Source organism: Solanum dulcamara, chromosome 12 (genome assembly GCF_947179165.1).
Source record: "Solanum dulcamara chromosome 12, daSolDulc1.2, whole genome shotgun sequence".
In the NCBI taxonomy this organism is placed as follows: Eukaryota; Viridiplantae; Streptophyta; class Magnoliopsida; order Solanales; family Solanaceae; genus Solanum; species Solanum dulcamara.
The window spans coordinates 8,876,512-8,896,856 of NC_077248.1; the positions used below are offsets into that span (position 1 = coordinate 8,876,512).

General features: G+C 32.5%; 3 protein-coding genes across 3 annotated transcripts; 2 read left to right on the forward strand and 1 right to left on the reverse strand.

The window, feature by feature from the left end:
* The first annotated feature begins 1,756 nt into the window (after nt 1–1,756).
* LOC129875908 (phenylalanine ammonia-lyase) lies at nt 1,757–5,615 on the forward strand. Its single transcript, XM_055951147.1, has 2 exons — nt 1,757–2,393; nt 3,681–5,615. The coding sequence occupies exons 1-2, from the start codon at nt 2,005–2,007 to the stop codon at nt 5,428–5,430; spliced, it is 2,139 nt and encodes a 712-aa protein (XP_055807122.1). The 5' UTR covers nt 1,757–2,004; the 3' UTR covers nt 5,431–5,615.
* Nucleotides 5,616–9,846: 4,231 nt separating this feature from the next.
* LOC129876197 (adenosine kinase 2) lies at nt 9,847–14,756 on the forward strand. Its single transcript, XM_055951553.1, has 12 exons — nt 9,847–10,003; nt 10,308–10,361; nt 11,744–11,790; nt 11,903–11,934; nt 12,024–12,125; nt 12,324–12,388; nt 12,581–12,657; nt 12,737–12,834; nt 12,917–12,987; nt 13,066–13,132; nt 13,211–13,394; nt 14,351–14,756. Exons 1-12 carry the CDS (start codon nt 9,921–9,923, stop codon nt 14,488–14,490), a joined length of 1,020 nt encoding a protein of 339 aa, XP_055807528.1. The 5' UTR covers nt 9,847–9,920; the 3' UTR covers nt 14,491–14,756.
* Nucleotides 14,757–16,036: 1,280 nt separating this feature from the next.
* On the reverse strand, nt 16,037–16,462 carry LOC129877712 (auxin-induced protein 15A-like). Its single transcript, XM_055953241.1, has one exon. It carries the CDS (start codon nt 16,406–16,408, stop codon nt 16,037–16,039), a length of 372 nt encoding a protein of 123 aa, XP_055809216.1. The 5' UTR covers nt 16,409–16,462.
* Nucleotides 16,463–20,345: the final 3,883 nt, after the last annotated feature.

A 20,345-nucleotide genomic window follows, 5' to 3' on the forward strand; every position in this document is an offset into this window, starting at 1 on the left:
TTACCGGATTACTTCAGACCTCATTTGACTCAAATTTCATCCAAATTTGTTCTAGACTCAAATTTTCCAAGTTACTAGTCAAAAAAATTCTGCTCCAAATTCTTTCCCCATTGGCTTATCCATAATGACAAAAACACGTCGTTACAATAATCAATAAGAATTTTCTCTCTAAGATTTCTCTTTCTTCCTTTTCTTTCTCTCTTTTCTGTAAACAAGTTCATCCATGATAAAATGACAGTGATGCAAATATGAAAGTCAACTAAGAAAAATAATTGAAGAATATAATAAAATATCACTATTTTTTCCTCCTTAAATGATAATGATAGAAATATTGAAAGTTTCGACGTAGTAGAAAGTTTCGTTACCCAAAAGAGAGATGAAACCATAAAGGTCTTCAAAATCTCAATACATTTATATACCAGGATTACTCAACTAATAATATAATTATATGAAGTACTAAGATTACTCAACAAATAGTATAATTATAGAAAATCAACAAATTATGAATTTTCTCCACTTTCACCTATAAATATTCTAAAGTACTTTATCATTCTGTCCCCACCGGAAACTATGCTATTCCACATTTAAGGAAAAAAATATTTAATCAAAATTGAATGACCTTATAGTTAGAAAACTTAATTTATGATTTTTCCGTATTACTCAACTAATCCTTAAATTGATTATTACAATTCCCTGCCGCACTAATTCAAATGTTACTTTCTTGATATGTTAACCTATGAATTTATCTTTGTACCGTTTTAAAATAATAATAATAAAAAAAAAAAATCTCAAAATATTACTTTATTTTATTGTTATGCTATTTAAAGCTTCAAAAAACAGTACATTTTATTTTTAGAAAAAAGATAGGAAATTTGTTAGCGAAACATCATGTGCAATTATTTCTCAAAATGACAAGCATTTAAATATAATAGTAATTTGGTAGGAACAAACATCGAACTATCATAAAGTATATATATATATATATATATATATATATATATTATAACCAAAAAAAGGAAAAAAGAACTCCCCCAATTAGCCAACCTACCACTTTTGAACTAGCCAGATTTTTATCTCGATTTGATTATAAATTTTGAAATTAAAACTTAAAAAATAATTTTTTTAAAAAATTTAATTTTTGAAACTGAAAGTTATATTTGGACATATACTGAGAAAAAGTTTATTTTTTTCAAGGACATGGACTAATTTTTACAATTTAAAATATTTTAAAAATAAATTTTTAAAATCTTATTTAAAATATATAATCAAACGCTAACTTAATATAATCAAATCCCTCGTTACTTCCTCCGCCCTCCCCCCCTTTTAATTAGTGTCTCAACAACCCAAACACACCATACCTCATCAAATCTAACTTAGAATATATAATGAATCGCTAACTTAATTTCATCAAATCCTTCATCCCCAGACACCGCCCCCACAATTTTAATTAGTGTCTCAACAACTCAAAAGCACCAAACCTTTTGCCAAATCCACCAACCCCCTTATAAAAAACCTCTTGAAAGTCATATTGCATCCTTTCCCCACGTTGTCCATATCTCAACCGCACATTCCTTTTTCAATCAAACGGTCCATATAATTTCTCTTATGTTCACCTACCAAGAAAATGTTCATAATTCATCAAACGGTCCATTTTAATTAATCATTTTAAATGGACCTCTTATCAACTCACCAACCAAAAATTACAACCATTTCCCCCCTTCTATTTATACCACAATTTACTTCTTCAATAATCAGGATCTTTCTACCCATCCTCACATTTAAATTACATTATTCTCTCTTCAACAATTCTTCTTCTATACAAATTTCTTCAATCTTTTCACCAAATCAACCAACCCCCTTTACATTTTCTTGGATCATTTCACTAAAAAGCCAACCCCTTTACATTTTCTTGAATTTTTTCACCAAAAAAACCAACCCCTTTATATTTTCTCGAATCTTTTCACATAAAAATCCAATCTTTTTACATTTTCTTGAAAAAAAAAAATGGCCGGTGTTATTGAGAATAATCATCAAGATTTGGACTTTTGCATCAAAGCGGATCCATTGAACTGGGAAATGGCAGCAGAGTCATTGAGGGGTAGCCATTTAGATGAAGTGAAGAAGATGGTGGCAGAGTTTAGGAAGCCAGTTCTGAAACTTGGTGGTGAGACATTGACAGTGGCACAAGTTGCTTCAATAGCTTCAAGGGTTAATGTTGAAAATGTGAAAGTGGAGCTCTCTGAGGATGCTAGGGCTGGTGTTAAAGCTAGCAGTGATTGGGTAATGGAAAGTATGGGTAAAGGGACTGATAGCTATGGTGTTACTACTGGTTTTGGTGCTACATCTCATAGGAGAACCAAGAATGGTGGTGCTCTACAAAAGGAACTTATTAGGTAAACCATTTTCCATCTAACTTGCTTTGATTTCCTTTGCTTTTACATCATCAACATGTATATTACGCCGCTTGTTTCAATTGATGTGAACCTATTTAATACAATATTTAAGAGTATAGGTTTGGAAAAGTTCTATAATCATATAAATATGATAACATGTTTAATATTCCATAAATTTTAATTTGTTTGTCTAATTTGAGTTAATAAGTTATTATTCTTGTCTTGTAAAATTTGGATAGCTTTTCAATTTTTGCTATTACGTTATATATATTGTTTTTCTCTCCGACTTACCACGGTGACTTTTGAGCCAAAAGTCTTTCGAAAATAGTTTTCTACAGAAAGAGCAGCCCGATACACTTAAGCTTTTCATATATCCTACACTCCCGAAACTCCATTTATGGAATTTCACTCAATATTGTTGTTGCTGGTGTGTTGTTTTGAGCAGGCTAAAGCAAGTAACACAAAGTACCATAGATTTCAAATATTTTATTAGCCTATTAGGATTGGTGAGATTTTCAACAAGATTTGTATTTAAACTGCCTTTTATTTTTGGCGATCCTGTTTATATGAACTTTGTCAGTAGGAATCTATAGTTTCTGCACAGTAGAAAGAAAAGATCAATAATTCATTGATTTTTTGCTAAAAGTTAGTTTTTTAAGAAATAGCCGCCTAAATATTCTTTAGGAAAATATTTATTTAAAGTAAATTAAAGAAAATAGGTAGGTGGACTTATGTAGAGTAATAAATACAAGTGGCATCAGCTAAGTTGTTAATTAGTGGTCAACAAAATGGAAATGAAAACTACGTGAGACTAGAATTTAAATTTTTGTAGTCATAGAAATATATTAGGTGAGATTTACTTTTTCCTAGCAAAGGAAAAGTGTGTGAGGTATAATTTGTGGGCACATATAAATAGTTCATTCTTTCCTATGAGACACAGTGTTGTTACTGTTGTGCCATCAACCTTCTTTCTTTATAAATGATAAATTCCAACAATTTTTTTCTCTTTTGGGGAAGGGCACTTGTCTTTAATTAAAAAAAAAAACTTGATCTTTTAGGTTGTGGCAAAAAGTTTTTTCAGAAGTCCTAATAATAACTGATCACATTTTTCTTGATGGGCATAATAATGACTATATCACATTTTTCAAGTGTTTCTTTTATTCTTCCTACATAATTCTGACATAAGAGCTAAGGCCCATTCCTCTCTTTTTACTAGTATGAAAATAATTTAATTACATTTGACGTGTTGTGGGGCATATCTAATTTTTGATGTTATTGGTTCGGCAGATTCTTGAATGCTGGAGTTTTTGGCAATGGTACAGAGTCATGTCACACATTGCCACAATCAAGCACAAGGGCAGCCATGCTTGTTAGGATCAATACTCTTCTTCAAGGTTACTCTGGCATCAGATTTGAGATCTTGGAAGCAATCACTAAGTTGATTAACCACAATGTTACTCCATGTTTGCCCCTTCGTGGCACAATCACTGCATCGGGTGATCTTGTTCCCTTGTCCTATATTGCTGGATTACTCACTGGCAGGCCTAATTCCAAGGCTGTTGGACCTAATGGTGAGACGTTGAATGCTGAGGAAGCGTTTCGTGTTGCTGGAGTTAATGGTGGATTTTTCGAGCTGCAGCCTAAAGAAGGACTTGCACTTGTGAATGGTACTGCTGTTGGTTCTGGTTTGGCCTCGATTGTCCTCTTTGATGCCAATGTTCTCGCGGTCTTTAGTGAAGTTCTCTCAGCTATTTTTGCTGAGGTGATGAATGGAAAGCCCGAGTTCACTGACCATTTGACACATAAATTGAAGCACCATCCTGGACAAATTGAGGCTGCTGCAATCATGGAACACATTTTGGATGGCAGCGCTTATGTGAAGGCTGCTCAGAAGCTACACGAAATGGATCCTCTGCAGAAACCAAAGCAAGATCGTTATGCTCTTAGAACGTCGCCCCAATGGCTTGGCCCTCAGATTGAAGTCATCCGTTCTGCAACCAAGATGATTGAGAGGGAGATTAATTCAGTGAATGACAACCCCTTGATCGATGTTTCAAGAAACAAAGCTTTACATGGTGGCAATTTCCAGGGCACTCCAATTGGTGTCTCAATGGACAATGCTAGATTAGCCCTTGCATCGATAGGGAAATTGATGTTTGCACAATTCTCCGAGCTTGTCAACGATTACTACAACAACGGGTTGCCATCTAATCTGACTGCAGGAAGGAATCCAAGCTTGGACTACGGTTTCAAAGGATCTGAGATTGCTATGGCTTCATACTGTTCAGAGCTTCAATTCTTGGCAAATCCAGTTACTAACCACGTACAAAGCGCGGAGCAACACAACCAAGATGTGAACTCCTTGGGCTTAATCTCAGCAAGAAAAACAGCTGAAGCAGTAGACATCTTGAAGCTCATGTCATCCACATACCTAGTGGCACTTTGCCAAGCTATAGACTTGAGGCATTTGGAAGAGAATTTGAGGAATGCTGTCAAGAACACGGTGAGCCAAGTAGCTAAGAGGACCTTGACAATGGGTGCCAACGGAGAACTTCATCCATCAAGATTCTGCGAGAAAGACTTGCTCCGTATCGTGGACAGGGAGTACCTCTTCACCTATGCTGATGACCCCTGCAGTGCTAACTACCCACTGATGCAGAAACTGAGGCAAGTCCTTGTAGACCACGCCTTGCAAAACGGAGAAAATGAGAAGAACGCGAGCAGCTCAATCTTTCAAAAGATTGTAGCTTTTGAAGATGAGTTAAAGTCTGTTTTACCAAAAGAAGTCGAGAGTGCTAGAGTCGCATTGGAAAGTGGGAGCCCCGCGATTGCAAACAGGATCACGGAATGCAGATCATACCCTCTCTACAGATTCGTTAGGGAAGAGCTCGGGACGGAATTGTTGACAGGAGAAAAAGTGAGGTCACCAGGTGAAGAATGTGAGAAGGTATTCACAGCAATGTGCAATGGCCAAATCATTGATTCATTGTTAGAATGCCTTAAGGAATGGAATGGTGCTCCACTTCCAATATGTTAGCAGTGAAGCAACAGATTTTATTATGTTAATGTTTGTCGATTACTTGCTATATTTTGAATTAATTTTTAAATCTACTTTTTTTTCTTTTGGAGTTAACTGAATGTAAACTTTCTTGAATATGTTGGTTTGTAGCTATAATAAGTCTCTTTTCCAATGAAAACAAAAGAAAAGTGACCTTATGCTTATATGTTCTGTTCCTATTGCTTTTCATTTTTTTTTATTTGTTTTGCTTTCGGTGTCCAGTGTCTATATTAGAGCTCCGATTAAATTCGAATCGTGCACTACATGACCTATTTGGGTGTGACACTTCCAGCATGGTTTTCTCCATATTCAGGACTCGAATTCAAAAACTTTTAATTAAGAATGAAATAGTCTCACACTGCACCTAAAACCATGTTAGTGCTTTTGCTATTGCGTTTTATCTTTCATTATTATCTATTTCCTATTATAAGGAAGGTGATTTTCTTGTCCATTGATTGGTTTCCACAAAAGAAATGAGGTGAAATATCAAATTCTCCACCAATAGGGAGAAAGTTTTGTTACTCCAAATTGAGACTGTTTTCCAAATCTAACGGAAAATATTTTTTTTGTTATAAAATAAACTAACGTAGCAAAATAAGAATAGAATAAAAGAAAATAAAGGAGAACAAAAGATAAAAGATGATCGCCTATGTTTTTTTTTCTTCTTCGTGTATGGCTATTTATAGCCTCCATGAAAAGAAGGGATAAGGGAGAGGGAGTAATTTTTTTTCTAAAGTGGGTCCCATAATGTGGACAACTACTACTACTAACACTCTCCTTGGATGTTCATGCGCAAAAAAAAGATTCTAGTGAAAGAACAAATATACATAGTTATCCTGAACATCTATAGATTTTGTGTCTCGTTAAAACCTTACTAGAAAAAATTCAGTGAAAAAGAGCCTAGTGAAGAAAAAAAGAGTACACACATCTGGTAATACGCCTTGAATGCTGCCTCGTTAAGAACCTTACCAGAAAAACCCAGTGGGACAAAACCTTGGTTAAGGATAAAAGAGTGCAGCGAGTATTTTACTCACCCTGATGAAAACTTCATTTGATATTTTGAAGACGACGCATTCCAATCTTATATCTTAGCTTCTCAAAAGTTGATGTTGGTAATGCCTTTATGAATAAATATGCAAGATTATCACATGAACGAACTTGTTGTACATCAATATTATCATTCTTCTGAAGATCATGTGTGAAGAATAATTTTGGTGAAATATGTTTCGTTCTGTTTCCTTTTATGAAGCCACCTTTCAATTGAGTTATGCACGCAACATTGTCTTCAAATATAACTGTGGGTACTTTGACATCATTTTTCAGGCCGCATCTTTCTTTGATGAACTGTATCATCGATCTCAACCACACACATTCTCCACTTGCTTCATTAATTGCTATTATTTGATCGTGCCATAGCACAAATGTATTTAGATCAGTAAACTTCTAATTTACGATCAAATGTGCTTCAATTGCACTAATTTTTGTATAATATAGGCGAGACGATAAAGTTGATAATTTTTTCAAAATATATTGATGGCTGAGTCACTTGGTTATACCAAGGTATTCAATATTCATTTCATTTAATATTTCAACATGATATCCATTTCTGCGGATATTTTTAAAACTTAACAAGTTTCTTGGGGATTTAGAAGAGAATAGTGCATTTTCTATAACAATTTTTTTCCTATTAGGCAGAAATATAGTAGCTTTTCCGGAGTCTTCAATCATTTTCGAATTACCAGAAATTGTAGTGACATTTGCTTTTATTTTGAGCAAGTTGAAAAAATATTTTTCATCTTTAAAAATGGCGTGAGTTGTTCCACTATCAATTACACAAATATCCTCGTGATTGATCTTTGATCCAAATAAAATTTGAGACATATCCATATTTTTCTTCTTAAAAATATAGCTCAAAGCAATGAAGACTCGTGTTGATAACATGTTATAAAATAAACTAATATCATGTTATAAAATAAAATAACATAGCAAAATAAGGAGAGTAAAAGAAAATAAAGAAAAGTGGGTCCCATAATGTGGACAACCACCACTACTAACATTTTTATATTACTCTTCATTTTTATTTGTCCACTATTTTAAAAATAAATTTTTATTTTTATCGGTTACTTTTAATATATCAAGAAAAGTTAATTATTTTTTTCATGTTTTAATCTTAACATTAATTACTTATTTTTCAAATTATTTTTCAATTTCTAATACTAAACATCCATTAATAAGAATAGTGAGGTAAAATAGTCATGTCAATCATTATTCTAGGTATCGAATTCAAATGTGACAAGTAAAGTGAATAAAAAGAGTATTTTTTTTTGAAAATTTTAGTAGTTTAAGTGGTTGACTCTTAAACTTCTGCCTTGTTTATGAAAGTTTGATTCTTTAATTTTTAATTATTTTTTTTTGATGACTATTAGAAATGATCATCAAATCGAGAAAATCGACCGAATCAAATATTATCATCTCGATGTTTCAAATGAACTCATTGAGCCAATTGGAATAAACTTTATAAATCCATATGTTTATCTTAAAGATTCTGTAATTACATATTGGGTGGGGGTGGGGGTGGGTGGGTGGGGGGAGTTTTCTGCATGTCAAGGGAGGATAAAGTTTTATGAGAATTCAATATTTGCATCAAATTATATTCTTTATTATAATTAAATTAAAAAATTTGGAGTGAACGTATACATTAATTAATTAGTATTTAGCCATAAAAAAGTATAGATTAAAAGTGTGACATATATTTATTGAATTGATATAACCGACATAAATACAATTTTATTAGGAAAGGGGGAAAGGATGTTTATTGTATGTATATTTTTCTAAAGAGGTGACATTTTTATCTTTTAAATTAGACATTTAAAGATTTGTTATAAAATAAACTAACTTAGAAAAATAAGAAGGAGAAAAAAATAGTAAGAGAATTCTTCTATATATCATTTTTCACAATAATTATGCTATTTATAGCCGTGTAAAAAGAAAAACGTAGGGGGACAAAGGGGTGTGAAAAAAAAAGGAGAGAAAAAAAAATGAAAAAAAAAAGTAAAAGAAAACAAAATATAATTTGTAAGACGATTTTATTTGTTCATTTGACACCTTAGCAAGCAGTGTCCTTCACCCAATTGCCCATGGGGTATAAATGACCACTAAAAAAAGGCTAAAGTATCTATCTAATATTTCATGTCAAATTTAATAGTTTATATGTGCATTTGGCAAAGAAACTGATTTTTCTTTACCCTTGTTTGCAGCACAAAGGGAAGCATGAGTGATTTTTTTTTTAAAATATATAAATATGTCATTTAATTTAATTTCATATGATATTTATGCAGTATATTTTTGGATATTTCTTAAACTTATATAAAATTGAAGTAGACACACACATTTTATATGACAATTTGTGTGAAATATACTTGAACTGATTTATATTATGTCATGTATGACACATATTATATCTGTAGAACACACGTGTCTACTTATTTAATTTTGTACATGATTATGTATCTATTCGTGCATAGCCAAAATTGGAATATGTAGATATTAACTAAGACCAAGTTAAAAAATGCGGTAATATTTTTTTTTAAAAAATGACTAGTGAGAGGAATAATTGGTGAAAGGACCCCACCAAAATGAAGTGGAACCTACCAATTTTGAACTTCGAGATCTGGAAAGCCTAATGTCACGCTGGGTTAGGTTCATTTATTTTAATTTCCAAAATAATATTTAAACAGTTAATATCTCAATCAATCAAATTTATTATTTTACTTCTAATATAATGATCTAAATATAAGATAATCAGTTATTAGCTAGCTAACGAAGTGTTGGGATTCACTTTGACCTATTATACCAACTAGGTACCTAAAAATAACTTTAGAAGTCAGATTAGGAAAATATATATCGAATTCGAGCAAATGCAATGCAACATTTCTTTGCAAAGAAGGTGAAACCTCATGCATTCGTAAAGTTAATGGTTTCATCGAAAACTAGAATAACGCCTAAATATAAATTTTCAAATCCTAGAAAGTAACTTATTTGTATACTAATCTAATCCTTGTAAAATTTAGAGACATACGCTGTATTTTTCTTTTTAGTAGGAAATGACTATGTAATAACAACAACAATCATATAAGTAGCAAATTATTTATTCTTTCCGTTTTAATTTATGTTATAGTATTTGATTGAATATGAAATTTAAGAATAATAATAAGACATATTCATGTGAATATAAATAACTTCACATATAATAAAATAAAAAAATTAATATTAAATATAAAAATCTATAAGTTTTTTATTTTTTTGAACAATAAAATCAAGGGTGTCACTGTCATTTACCGACATTTTCACCAACACCCGAACTCCGCAGTTGTATATAAGCAGTTCACATACCTAAAGCCAAATTTGCACCTAATTTGAGATCTGAAAACAAACTCCATAGCTACAAACGCAGAAATATCATATCAAAAATGGAGTATGAAGGAATTCTTTTGGGTATGGGCAATCCATTGCTCGATATCTCAGCTGTTATCGATCAAGATTTCCTAAACAAGTAAGTAATTTTATCATCCCTATTTTTTTCCGCATTTTTAGCTAATCAAAACTGTTTAGTTTTGTGCTGTGTAAGTTTGATTTCATAGATCTGGTGAATGTTCGAAGTTTATTTGCGTATTTCCACTTATTTTGGGATTTTGATTTTGAATCGTCGTATTATACATTGGTTTTAGTTTTTAGTTTTTAGTTTTACAGTAAAGTTGTATTATAGCTCTTAAAAGTCGTTAGTTTTGCCTGGATTTGGATGCAAAATCATATTCTAATTTGAATGATATGTTTTTTTTGTTTTTTAAAAATCTCAGGTATGACATCAAGATGAACAATGCTATTCTTGCTGAGGACAAACACTTGCCTATGTAAGCACTTGGCTTAATGTGTCTATCCACATTTAGTAGCTTAGGATTGTAGATTGCTTTTTTTGTTTGCACTAATTAGTTTATTTTACGTCCGTTTTGATAAACTTGCCTCTGTAATTAATGTATTTATTGTTGGATTGATGCTCACACATAAATATGAGTGATAATTCTGCTGATTGGATTCAGAGGCAGTGAGTTGCAAATTGGTTCTTTTCCTGACTGTCATTTTGGTATCATTGTTGGCATTGGTTGCTGTTGATTGTGCTAGTTACTTATGTGCTGTGTAAAACACTAGAGAAAACTTATAGTTCCTTTCTAATAGGAAAATAAGAGAACCTTATTGGGGAATAAATGACCTTGTGTAAGATAGATGGAATATAACGGGTTGTAGAGTCATTAGTAATGTACTCAACGATAAAAATGATTTGCAATTTGATTCAGGCAATGATGATTTTATTCAAAATTATTAGTTGAAGATTGATTATAGTGTTTCTTGCAGTTATTCCTGATTTCTTGTGTAAAATAATAAATGGGTTGCCTGATTGCTCATCTGTGTTGAATAATTATCAAACATCATGTAGAATACAAGCTAAAAATAATACAAAGCCGCTTAAAAACCCTATTTTGAATTGATCTGTGCTCATTCTATTTCAAATTAAAATTTCTAGTCAATTTGGAAGTTATAGATAGTATCACCTCACATTATCATCGAATATGCAGATATAAATTTTTCACACCATGTTATTGTGGGAAACTAGGTGCCATGATTTCTTGATGATTCACTTTAAATTACCCCATCATCACAACTTTTGAATATGACTTGTCAAAAATCAATGAAGTTTGCATGTGAAATCGTAAATGCATTGTCCAAGAAATCACTATATTTCTTCTATGGATAGGCTTAATGCTTTCAAAAGATACTTGTACAGATATTTTTCTGGTTAGAGTTAATCTTGTTCTTGATCAATATGAATTGTTTCTTTTAATGACTGGTCTATTACTTTTCTGATATTAAATGTGAAGTCTTTGCCTTGCTGAATAATTGTATGTTTGGAGTACAAACATTAAGAGAGAGTAGTCACTAGAACTGATTGTGCTGAAGGAAAAAGTTGTGTCCTGTGCCTTATCAAGGAATAAAAGGGCAGCCCGGTGCACTAAAGCTCCCGCTATGCGTGGGGTCTGGGGAAGGGCTTGACCACAAGGGTCTATTTTACGCAACCTTACCTTGCATTTCTGCCAGATGCCGTTTTCAAGGCTTGAACCCGTGACCTCCTGGTCACATAGCAACAACTTTACCAGTTACTCCAAGCTCCCCTTCTGCCTTATCAAGGAATATGCTTTGTAAATTCAAAATGCTGATATAATTTTTTTTTATATCCTAGGTATGAAGAAATGACATCCAAGTATAGGGTTGAATTCATTGCTGGAGGTAAACTGCCATCACTTGATCCCTTGCTTAACAACATCTGTATTGAATGATATTTTGCATTGAAGATAGCAGGACACACTAAACACGTTGTCTTTACAATTCTGATTTGCAGGTGCAACTCAAAATTCAATCAGAGTAGCTCAGGTGTGTTGTCATTTTGTTTTTCCCTTGGTTCTTGCAATCTTACATGGCCTATTTAGTCCAGAAGAATAACTTTCCATTTTCATTTGCAGTGGATGCTTCAAATTCCAGGTGCAACAAGTTACATGGGCTCTATCGGGAAGGACAAGTTCGGAGAGGAGATGAAGAAAAACGCGAAAGATGCTGGTGTTAATGTAAATTCTTTGTCTCTAATTTTCTCCTTGTCTGCGTTTTTCTTTTCTACTTTTTCCGGGTGGGGGTGCGGGGTTATTATTAAATACTTTCAAATTTATCAACTCATCATTTTGCCTTCATCTTGCTATCATTTGGAGTGATAACATGGTAAAGAAAGACTTTAATTTCATATGATCTTTACACATGGGTGCCTATAGGTTCACTACTATGAGGATGAGAGTCCAACGGGTACTTGTGCTGTCTGTGTGCTTGACGGCGAAAGGTTAGTCTAGAGCAATTTGCTTACCGTTTTACCTCCTTTCTGTTTTACAGTTAAACTCTTAACTTATGAGGAGAGGGGTAAAGAAGAAAAAAATATTTTTCAGTTAGAAAAAGTTTAAAACATGATCAACTCATCTTTCTCAAGATTTCAAATACTTCTTATGAAATGATGTTTGGAACCAAAATTTTCCAGGTCGCTGGTTGCAAACTTATCAGCTGCAAACTGCTACAAGGTTGACCATTTGAAACGCCCAGAGAACTGGGCTTTGGGTAGGAACCCTTACTCCTCTTTCTTTTTCCCCATGCAAATGCATAATTTTCATGTTAAACTAATTTGTATGTGTTACAGTGGAGAAGGCCAAATATTATTACATCGCTGGATTCTTTCTCACTGTTTCTCCAGAATCTATTCAGCTTGTTGCTGAGCATGCAGCTGCTAAGAACAAGGTCTGACCATTGACATCGTTTGTGTTTGACTGCTTTTATAGTGTTAAAATGAAACAATCATATAATTTCCTAATTGCTGCAGGTTTTCTCAATGAACCTTTCAGCACCATTTATCTGTGAGTTCTTCAAGGATCAACAAGAGAAATTCCTGCCGTAAGGCCAATGTCCCACCTATTTGAGGTTACTTGAGTGTAGAAGATACTGATTAGGACTTGCATCTCTTGTTTTCAGGTATATGGACTTTGTCTTCGGTAATGAAACAGAGGCAAGAACCTTCTCTAGAGTTCATGGCTGGGAGGTAATGGATGACTAGCTTCAGCTTTCTGATAGTTATTTGGGTTTGTGTTGTATAGCTGACTTATGCTGTAATGACCAGACTGATAATGTTGAAGAAATAGCTCTGAAGATCTCCCAATTGCCAAAGGCATCAGGAACACGCAAGAGAATCACTGTCATTACACAGGGTGCTGATCCAGTTGTTGTGGCTGAGGATGGGAAGGTGAAGCTGTTCCCAGTAATTCCATTGCCAAAAGAGAAACTTGTTGACACCAATGGTGCTGGTATGTGGTTTATATTAACTTTGCTTGTTTCTCTAGCAGTAGAATTAAAATACCCACTCTTTTAGTGGAAAATATATGTTAGTCCTGATTAACTGGTACTTTGCTTTGAAGGGTTAATTTCACATAGTCATTGAACTTTATTCATTATAACAATAAAGTCACGACTGTTTTTGGTGACAATAAAGTAACTAAATTGAACACTCTTATGTAACAAAGTTGTATGTTTTGTCACATTAAGTAACTGAACTTTTCTCACTGTTACCCACTATAACGTCCCAACCTAACCATCAAGGTGACTACAACCATGGTTGATAAGTTTTGTGACTTTATAAATAATGTAACGAAAAATAGTCTTGTGACTTTACTATTATAGTGGAAGTTTGGTTACTTCAATGTCACAAGATAGCTTTATGACTTTATTGTTGTAGTGGAAAACGTTGAAGTGAGCATACAAGTTTCTTTGAATTCAGTCATATTTGCCTTTGTACTAATAAAACTGCACCCTTTAACGCATTTAACAAGCTTTTAAGTTTTTTTATCTAGAAAATTCAAACTATAAAGTGGATAGGAATCAGAATCCTAATTTGCGGACTTCTCATTGACCAAACTACTTTGCAACTTTCTTGATTGATTAAGAGAACAAGATATATTTTTGCACCTACTTTTATAAAGTTTTACAAGCTTTTTGGAAATGTGAAGTGTTGTACCAATTCTTATAGTTAATAACAAGATTTATAAAATATAACACCTCCTAATTGCCTCCTGTTACCTTCTAGATAATATATTTTTTCTGTTAGAATAAAATTATTTAGCATGACTTGATTGAACTGTGTCCCATGATGCACGAAATGCTTTAATGATTTATCATGTACACACCCTGTTCTATGGTGCTTTTGTTTGGTAAACAAATCAAAAATACACAAGAAATTACATAATTTGTGTTTAAACTTTTGTAGGGGATGCATTTGTTGGAGGATTCCTTGCACAATTGGTGCAAGAAAAACCAATTGCAGATTGTGTAAAAGCCGGATGTTATGCATCAAATGTTGTCATCCAAAGGCCTGGTTGCACATACCCTGAGAAGCCCGATTTTTGAATGAGGGATTTCCCTCTTGTGGGCATGTCATGTTCTTACTCCAGTTTTTGAGTAATATTTTCTGGTTTTTCTAGTATTTTTGATTGGGTTATGCCAGTTGCTAATGGTATATCCATATCCCATAGTTGTAAGGGATTTAATTACTACGTTTTTTCCCCGTCATTTGAGAATAACATTCTATTGTAATTGTGTTTTATTGCAATTACGATGGTTCAATAGTTTTCATTCGTAATAAGAAAGTGTGTTAGGTTAGTTTGTTTCATTTACTACCCTTTGTTTTTAAATCACGGAAAAGAGGTAGATGTCTCAAACGCCTTTAAATAGAAGTTTCTTTCAGTCTCTATTTGGCAAAGTATACAAGTCTTATCAAATTTGGCAAAACATGTATTTTTCACAAGTTATCTCACACGGACATAATATTGGTACAAATTTTTCACAAAGTTCTGTTACAAGGGCAAAACTCTCTCTTCAATGTTCGTAAATTTTGCTGAATTGACAAAACATGGTAATATCTTCAGTATAACTATCTTGTTAAGTTGTTCACAAATCCTTCTGAACTGCAAGACTTGCCTATTATGTTCAGCTTAGATGAATTAAAACATTTCTGGTCCTTGTTTAATCTCAAATACATCCATGCTCATTCTGAGTGTAACAAATTTTGATCCCTCATTTTGATATTGTGTTTTAATTTTACAAGTTGGTGTTACTCTTTTCCATCTTTACTTGTGTTTCAAATCATGTTTTGAGACTTTAAATAAGCTTAAATTGTCACTCTCAACATTTGGTTTTAGACCATCAAATTTATTAAGCCGCCCATGTTGCTTGAATCAACACAAGATAAGCATCAATTCACACAAGATGTGATGACATAGATCGAACACATACAAGTTAAATTGTGATAAATAGACTGATATTACTACTTTCACATTATTTCACATACGCCACTAAGCAAATTGATGAATGTAATGTCCTATATCGATGAATGAATTATGAATGGAATCCTGGACTCCTAGTCTTGGACAATCTTCCTCACTTTGAGATAATTAAGCTTTTGAGCGTGTGAATTAGGTTCAAGACCTAATTTTATATAGTGTCAGAGTTATGCTCAATATGCCCCCCCCCCCCCCAGAAAACCAAACAAATGGATGGGGTGGAAACACCTACGGTCCATGAATGTGCACGCAACAGACCAGGCAATGGAACTTTGGAAAGAATATATACACGGATCCATGTGCGAGCAGGTGATGAATAAAACGTCCCACATTTATAAATGAATGACATTCTGGGCATCTTATAAGGCTTGGACAATCCGTCGGCTTTTTAATGGTGTCAGTTAGAACCAAAACCTAATTTGACACAACTCTAAATGAATTTACCAACTTTAATTTCTTGCCTAAGGAAGTAATGTTTTTCAGATTCATAGGTAACGAATATACATACAATATGTTATAATATAGACTTCAATTAATAGATGTTAACATTCTATCTATGAGTTGAACATCATGAATTAATGAAATTTAATCACAAGCTATATATGATTGAAACATCAAAAGCATATGGAGATACGTCGATTTTTTGGAGATGTGGCACATCTTATAACACTTACAAATATGTTTTCATCACAAGGGATCCATAATTTTGACTCAACATGAGTGAAATCATAAATTTCTTCCTGTGCTTGATCTAGCAATGCTTTGAAAAGTGGGTGCTTGAGCAAAGTGATTTTGATTACAAACCTCTTTTGGTATTTTCCTACATACACCACCAAGTGACCCTTTGGGACATCCCTTGGGATAGTGTTATCTTCTTGCACAAATGGCCATTTTGTCCACTTACAACATTTGTCACAATTAGTTGCTCTAGTTATCACTTTGGTGCCCATCTTTTGGCATGCCTTGACAAATTTTCCATCGACCATTTTGATAATATATCACTGTAATTTGAAAAGGAATATACAAAGAGAGTGATCAACTATTTTATGAAACTATAGAGGAAGAGGCGAGTGGTGTTTGTATGAAAATGAGACATGTATATATATAATATATATACAAGAGCCAATCTTTTGGGATCACTAAAAGGTCAACATACTGGTGTTGAGTAATTGAAAGAGGCAAAGCACGTGTGATTGATATTATAATGGGCTAGAAATAATTAATCCAGCATAAAATAATGCATTAGTATTATATTGCTCGTTCGAGGATGAAAAAAAGATAAATAAACATCCGCATATGTATCACAGTGTTTAGTTAGTAGTACAAGACAATAATAGATAACTATATGCAACCATTTGATTGACAATATCTATTAACAATATAGGGATAAAAGTACTATTCACATGATACTCATTCTCAATCCATTTTACTCGTCATATTTATCTTTTACACATTATTAAAGAAACATTAACTAAAAGAATAAATTAAACTAAATTATTCTTATTTATTCTTTAATTTTATCTTAATACTATATTTGTCTCAAACTAATTATTATATTTCGCTTGTCAATATGTTGGTAGGCGGTCCTTTAACAGTACGTAGTACTTCTTGATACGATAATGTACGAACATGAATTTCGTAAAATAAAGAGTAATGTTCATTTCTAAAAAATCAAAAAATTGCACTAGCTTTTTTTCATCTTTATTCTCTGATAGGCTAAGTATATTTTTATCAGTGAATTTAATTTTAGATGGAAAAACAAAGTTGATAAGATATGAAAGATGAAATCATAAGATAAGTTTCTTGGGAAAAGTGCACTGCCCATCTCCCACTTATAATTGTTGTCACAACTCATAAGTAATTAAAAAAAAAAGGAGTGGGAAGTGGGGGCTTGAAATCTAGAATTGAGTCATGTTGCTCTACAATTTCACCTTGATTAATCAAGAAAAAAAATGTCGGTAATATTAAATGTGGGAATAAAATCTCACATTAGAAATTAATTTAAGAAAACAAGTTATTGTTAAATTAGGTATTGAATCATTTATGTTCAAAACGTTGGCTTAAAGGGAAAAAAAATTATTGTTCAACTCGTATAATAAGCCTAGGATTCACGTCCATCACTAATATGATATACCATTACAATATTCATCACTATCACCATCCTTCATGTTCAAATACGAATATTCTTTATTCAGGATTTCATTATATGAGCAAGCATACACATTCATCAATCGATAATATTTCCATCTCGGCGGTATTTTTGTCCCCCTCTCCTCCTCAATTGGTTTGGGGGCATCCCACCCTCTTTCTATGAGTATTCACATCGGATTAGGTATGATTTTGATATCATATTAAATTAGATTTTGATTCAAACTCACATTTCAAAAAAAAAAATAATTATCTAAACCTTATAAAATGTTCAGAATTCTCGTTCATCATCGATATGATATTCCATTTCATTCATAAGATTTACATTATGTTAAAAGTTTCTTTGAGTTAATCTAATGCGGATAAAGGGTACGTATATTGGAAGGATGATTAACAATAATCATCCAATTAATGAGAGCACTAGATTATAATTGGTTGAGTGGTGCTGACATTAGCAAATTCCATGTTGAAAAAAGATAAAGATTGATCCAATCTTTTATTATTATTTGGCCTTTTAATTTTCTACACTTCGTAATTTTTTATTTAGCGTCTACATTTATTTTTAATGCCAGTGTGTTTATCCTTTCCTCTTTAATTTTGCGTATAAACAACCCATTAAGCACTAAAAGTGGTAAAGCCACCTCACTTTTTCTGACACTTAGCAGGCGTTCGACATAAAAAATTATTTTGTTATTTCAATTTATGTGACTTTTTTTAAAAAACAATTTGAAAAATTATAATAATTTTTTTGGTTTAAACAATTTTTTGGAATAATATTCAGGAAAAAGTGAAAAATATTCACGAACAAATAGATACTAACTTAACATATAATTTGTCATTACTTGACAAATATATTTGGCAAATATCTTAAGTTTCCAAGTTCTAGAAAAAACTAGAACTTGAAAACTTGAGAAGTTTTAAAAATTTAAAAATTACCCCAAATTTTTATATTTTATAAAAACATCCATCATTTATTAATTTCAACTAATATTTATCTACCAACTTACTACATCCAAAGTGTATTAGTAATGTTTGCATTAATAATGCTTGTATTAGTTTTAATTGCATTTATTATAGATAAAATATTTCTTATGCATTGTTTGGTTTAGTGTATTAAAAATAGCATGCATTGCATAAAAATATTTATTTACAAAAATATCCTTAATAATATGGTGGAAAAGATATAAAAAGAACTTTGAGGAATAATTGAGTCTTTAATATGCTAATACATGTATTAAATCCTCTTGCATTATTAATACCTAAAAATCTATGATATTAGTAATACACACCTTAATACACAATAGAGTATATAACTAATGCAAACATTAGTTATACATAACTTAAAAAAAGTATACCAAATAAGATACTACTACTAATATACCTTGCTAATACACTCTCTCAAACGACCTAGAGAAAAATACTGGCATTGTAAGGCTGCAGTATTTTTGCATTTATCCTAAGGCAAAAAGCACTTCATTAGTGGATGTACCTGCAGCTTCCTGCTTCTGTTTTTTAAAAAACAAAAAAAATTGGTGCCAGTGATTATAGTTTAATTAATTTTATATATTTTTTAAAAAGACATCACTATTTTTTTGAAAATGCAATTGCAATAAAGTTGATTTTAGAATGGGTAGAAAGGATGGGCATACTTCGAAAGCTTGTTGTAATTGAATGTTTTTCCCCCCAATAATTAAAAGGAGGTATTACTTATAACAATAACAATATATCACGTGAAATTCTATAAGTGATATCTGAGAATGATATAGATACGCAAATTGTAGCCCTACCTTAGAAAGATAATGAGACTGTTTTCGAAAGAATACTCTCGACTTAACAACAACAATAACCCAGTGAAATCCACAACGTGGGGTCTGGAGAGGATAAAGTGTATACAGACCTTACTTCTATCAAGATAGGACGGCTATTTCCGGGAGAAGCATAAAAAGAGGTCAGCTCTCGACTAAAGTACGTACAATATTTACGATATTTACGGAGGTATTACATTTCCAAAAGAGATTAACAAAAGGGGAGCTTGATCTTTGCTTCTAAAATCATTATATCAAGGAAAGAATATTGGTCATGTATTAGAATAATAATGAGATGATTAATATTAGCATGATGTCTGTCTTGCTACCTACAGGCATGATATTCTTACAACATATCACAAGAATGTGGTGTCTTAATCAAGGAAACCTTGGCTATTACATGAGGGAAGTTTCTTAGAAATTCCATGTTTTGTACTACAAAACAATTATTTTCTACACTATTCCATAATGTTCTTTTAAATTCCTTTAAAAAATAACGACACTTTGTGTTCTAATTACCGATCATAGCAATAGTTTAACTAATTATCAAATATAGTGATAAAGTGTATCAATTCTCTCTATATCAGTGTATCAAAGTGTAGTAGCTCTCTCTGAAAAGAAGGTGATCCAGCCGCACCTTCCAATACGGCTACCTTGTTACAACTTCACTCTAGTCAGTCACTAGTCCTGCCTTCAGATAGAATCGATATTATCGTACAAAGTGAATTGATACACTAATACATCGTGAATCAGTTCAACTCCAAGCGAACAGATCCAGAGCAAAACAAATAAAACCCAAACTCTCCATATTTACTATAATTTTTTTGAACTATCACTATTTCGAGTAAATACACGTCATATACTTAATTCATCAACAAAATTTTCCCAAAGTTGAATACCACATCTTGCAACCCGGAGTTGGGGGGGAATTGGGTTGAAACATTGATTGACTAGGGATGTGGAGCACATG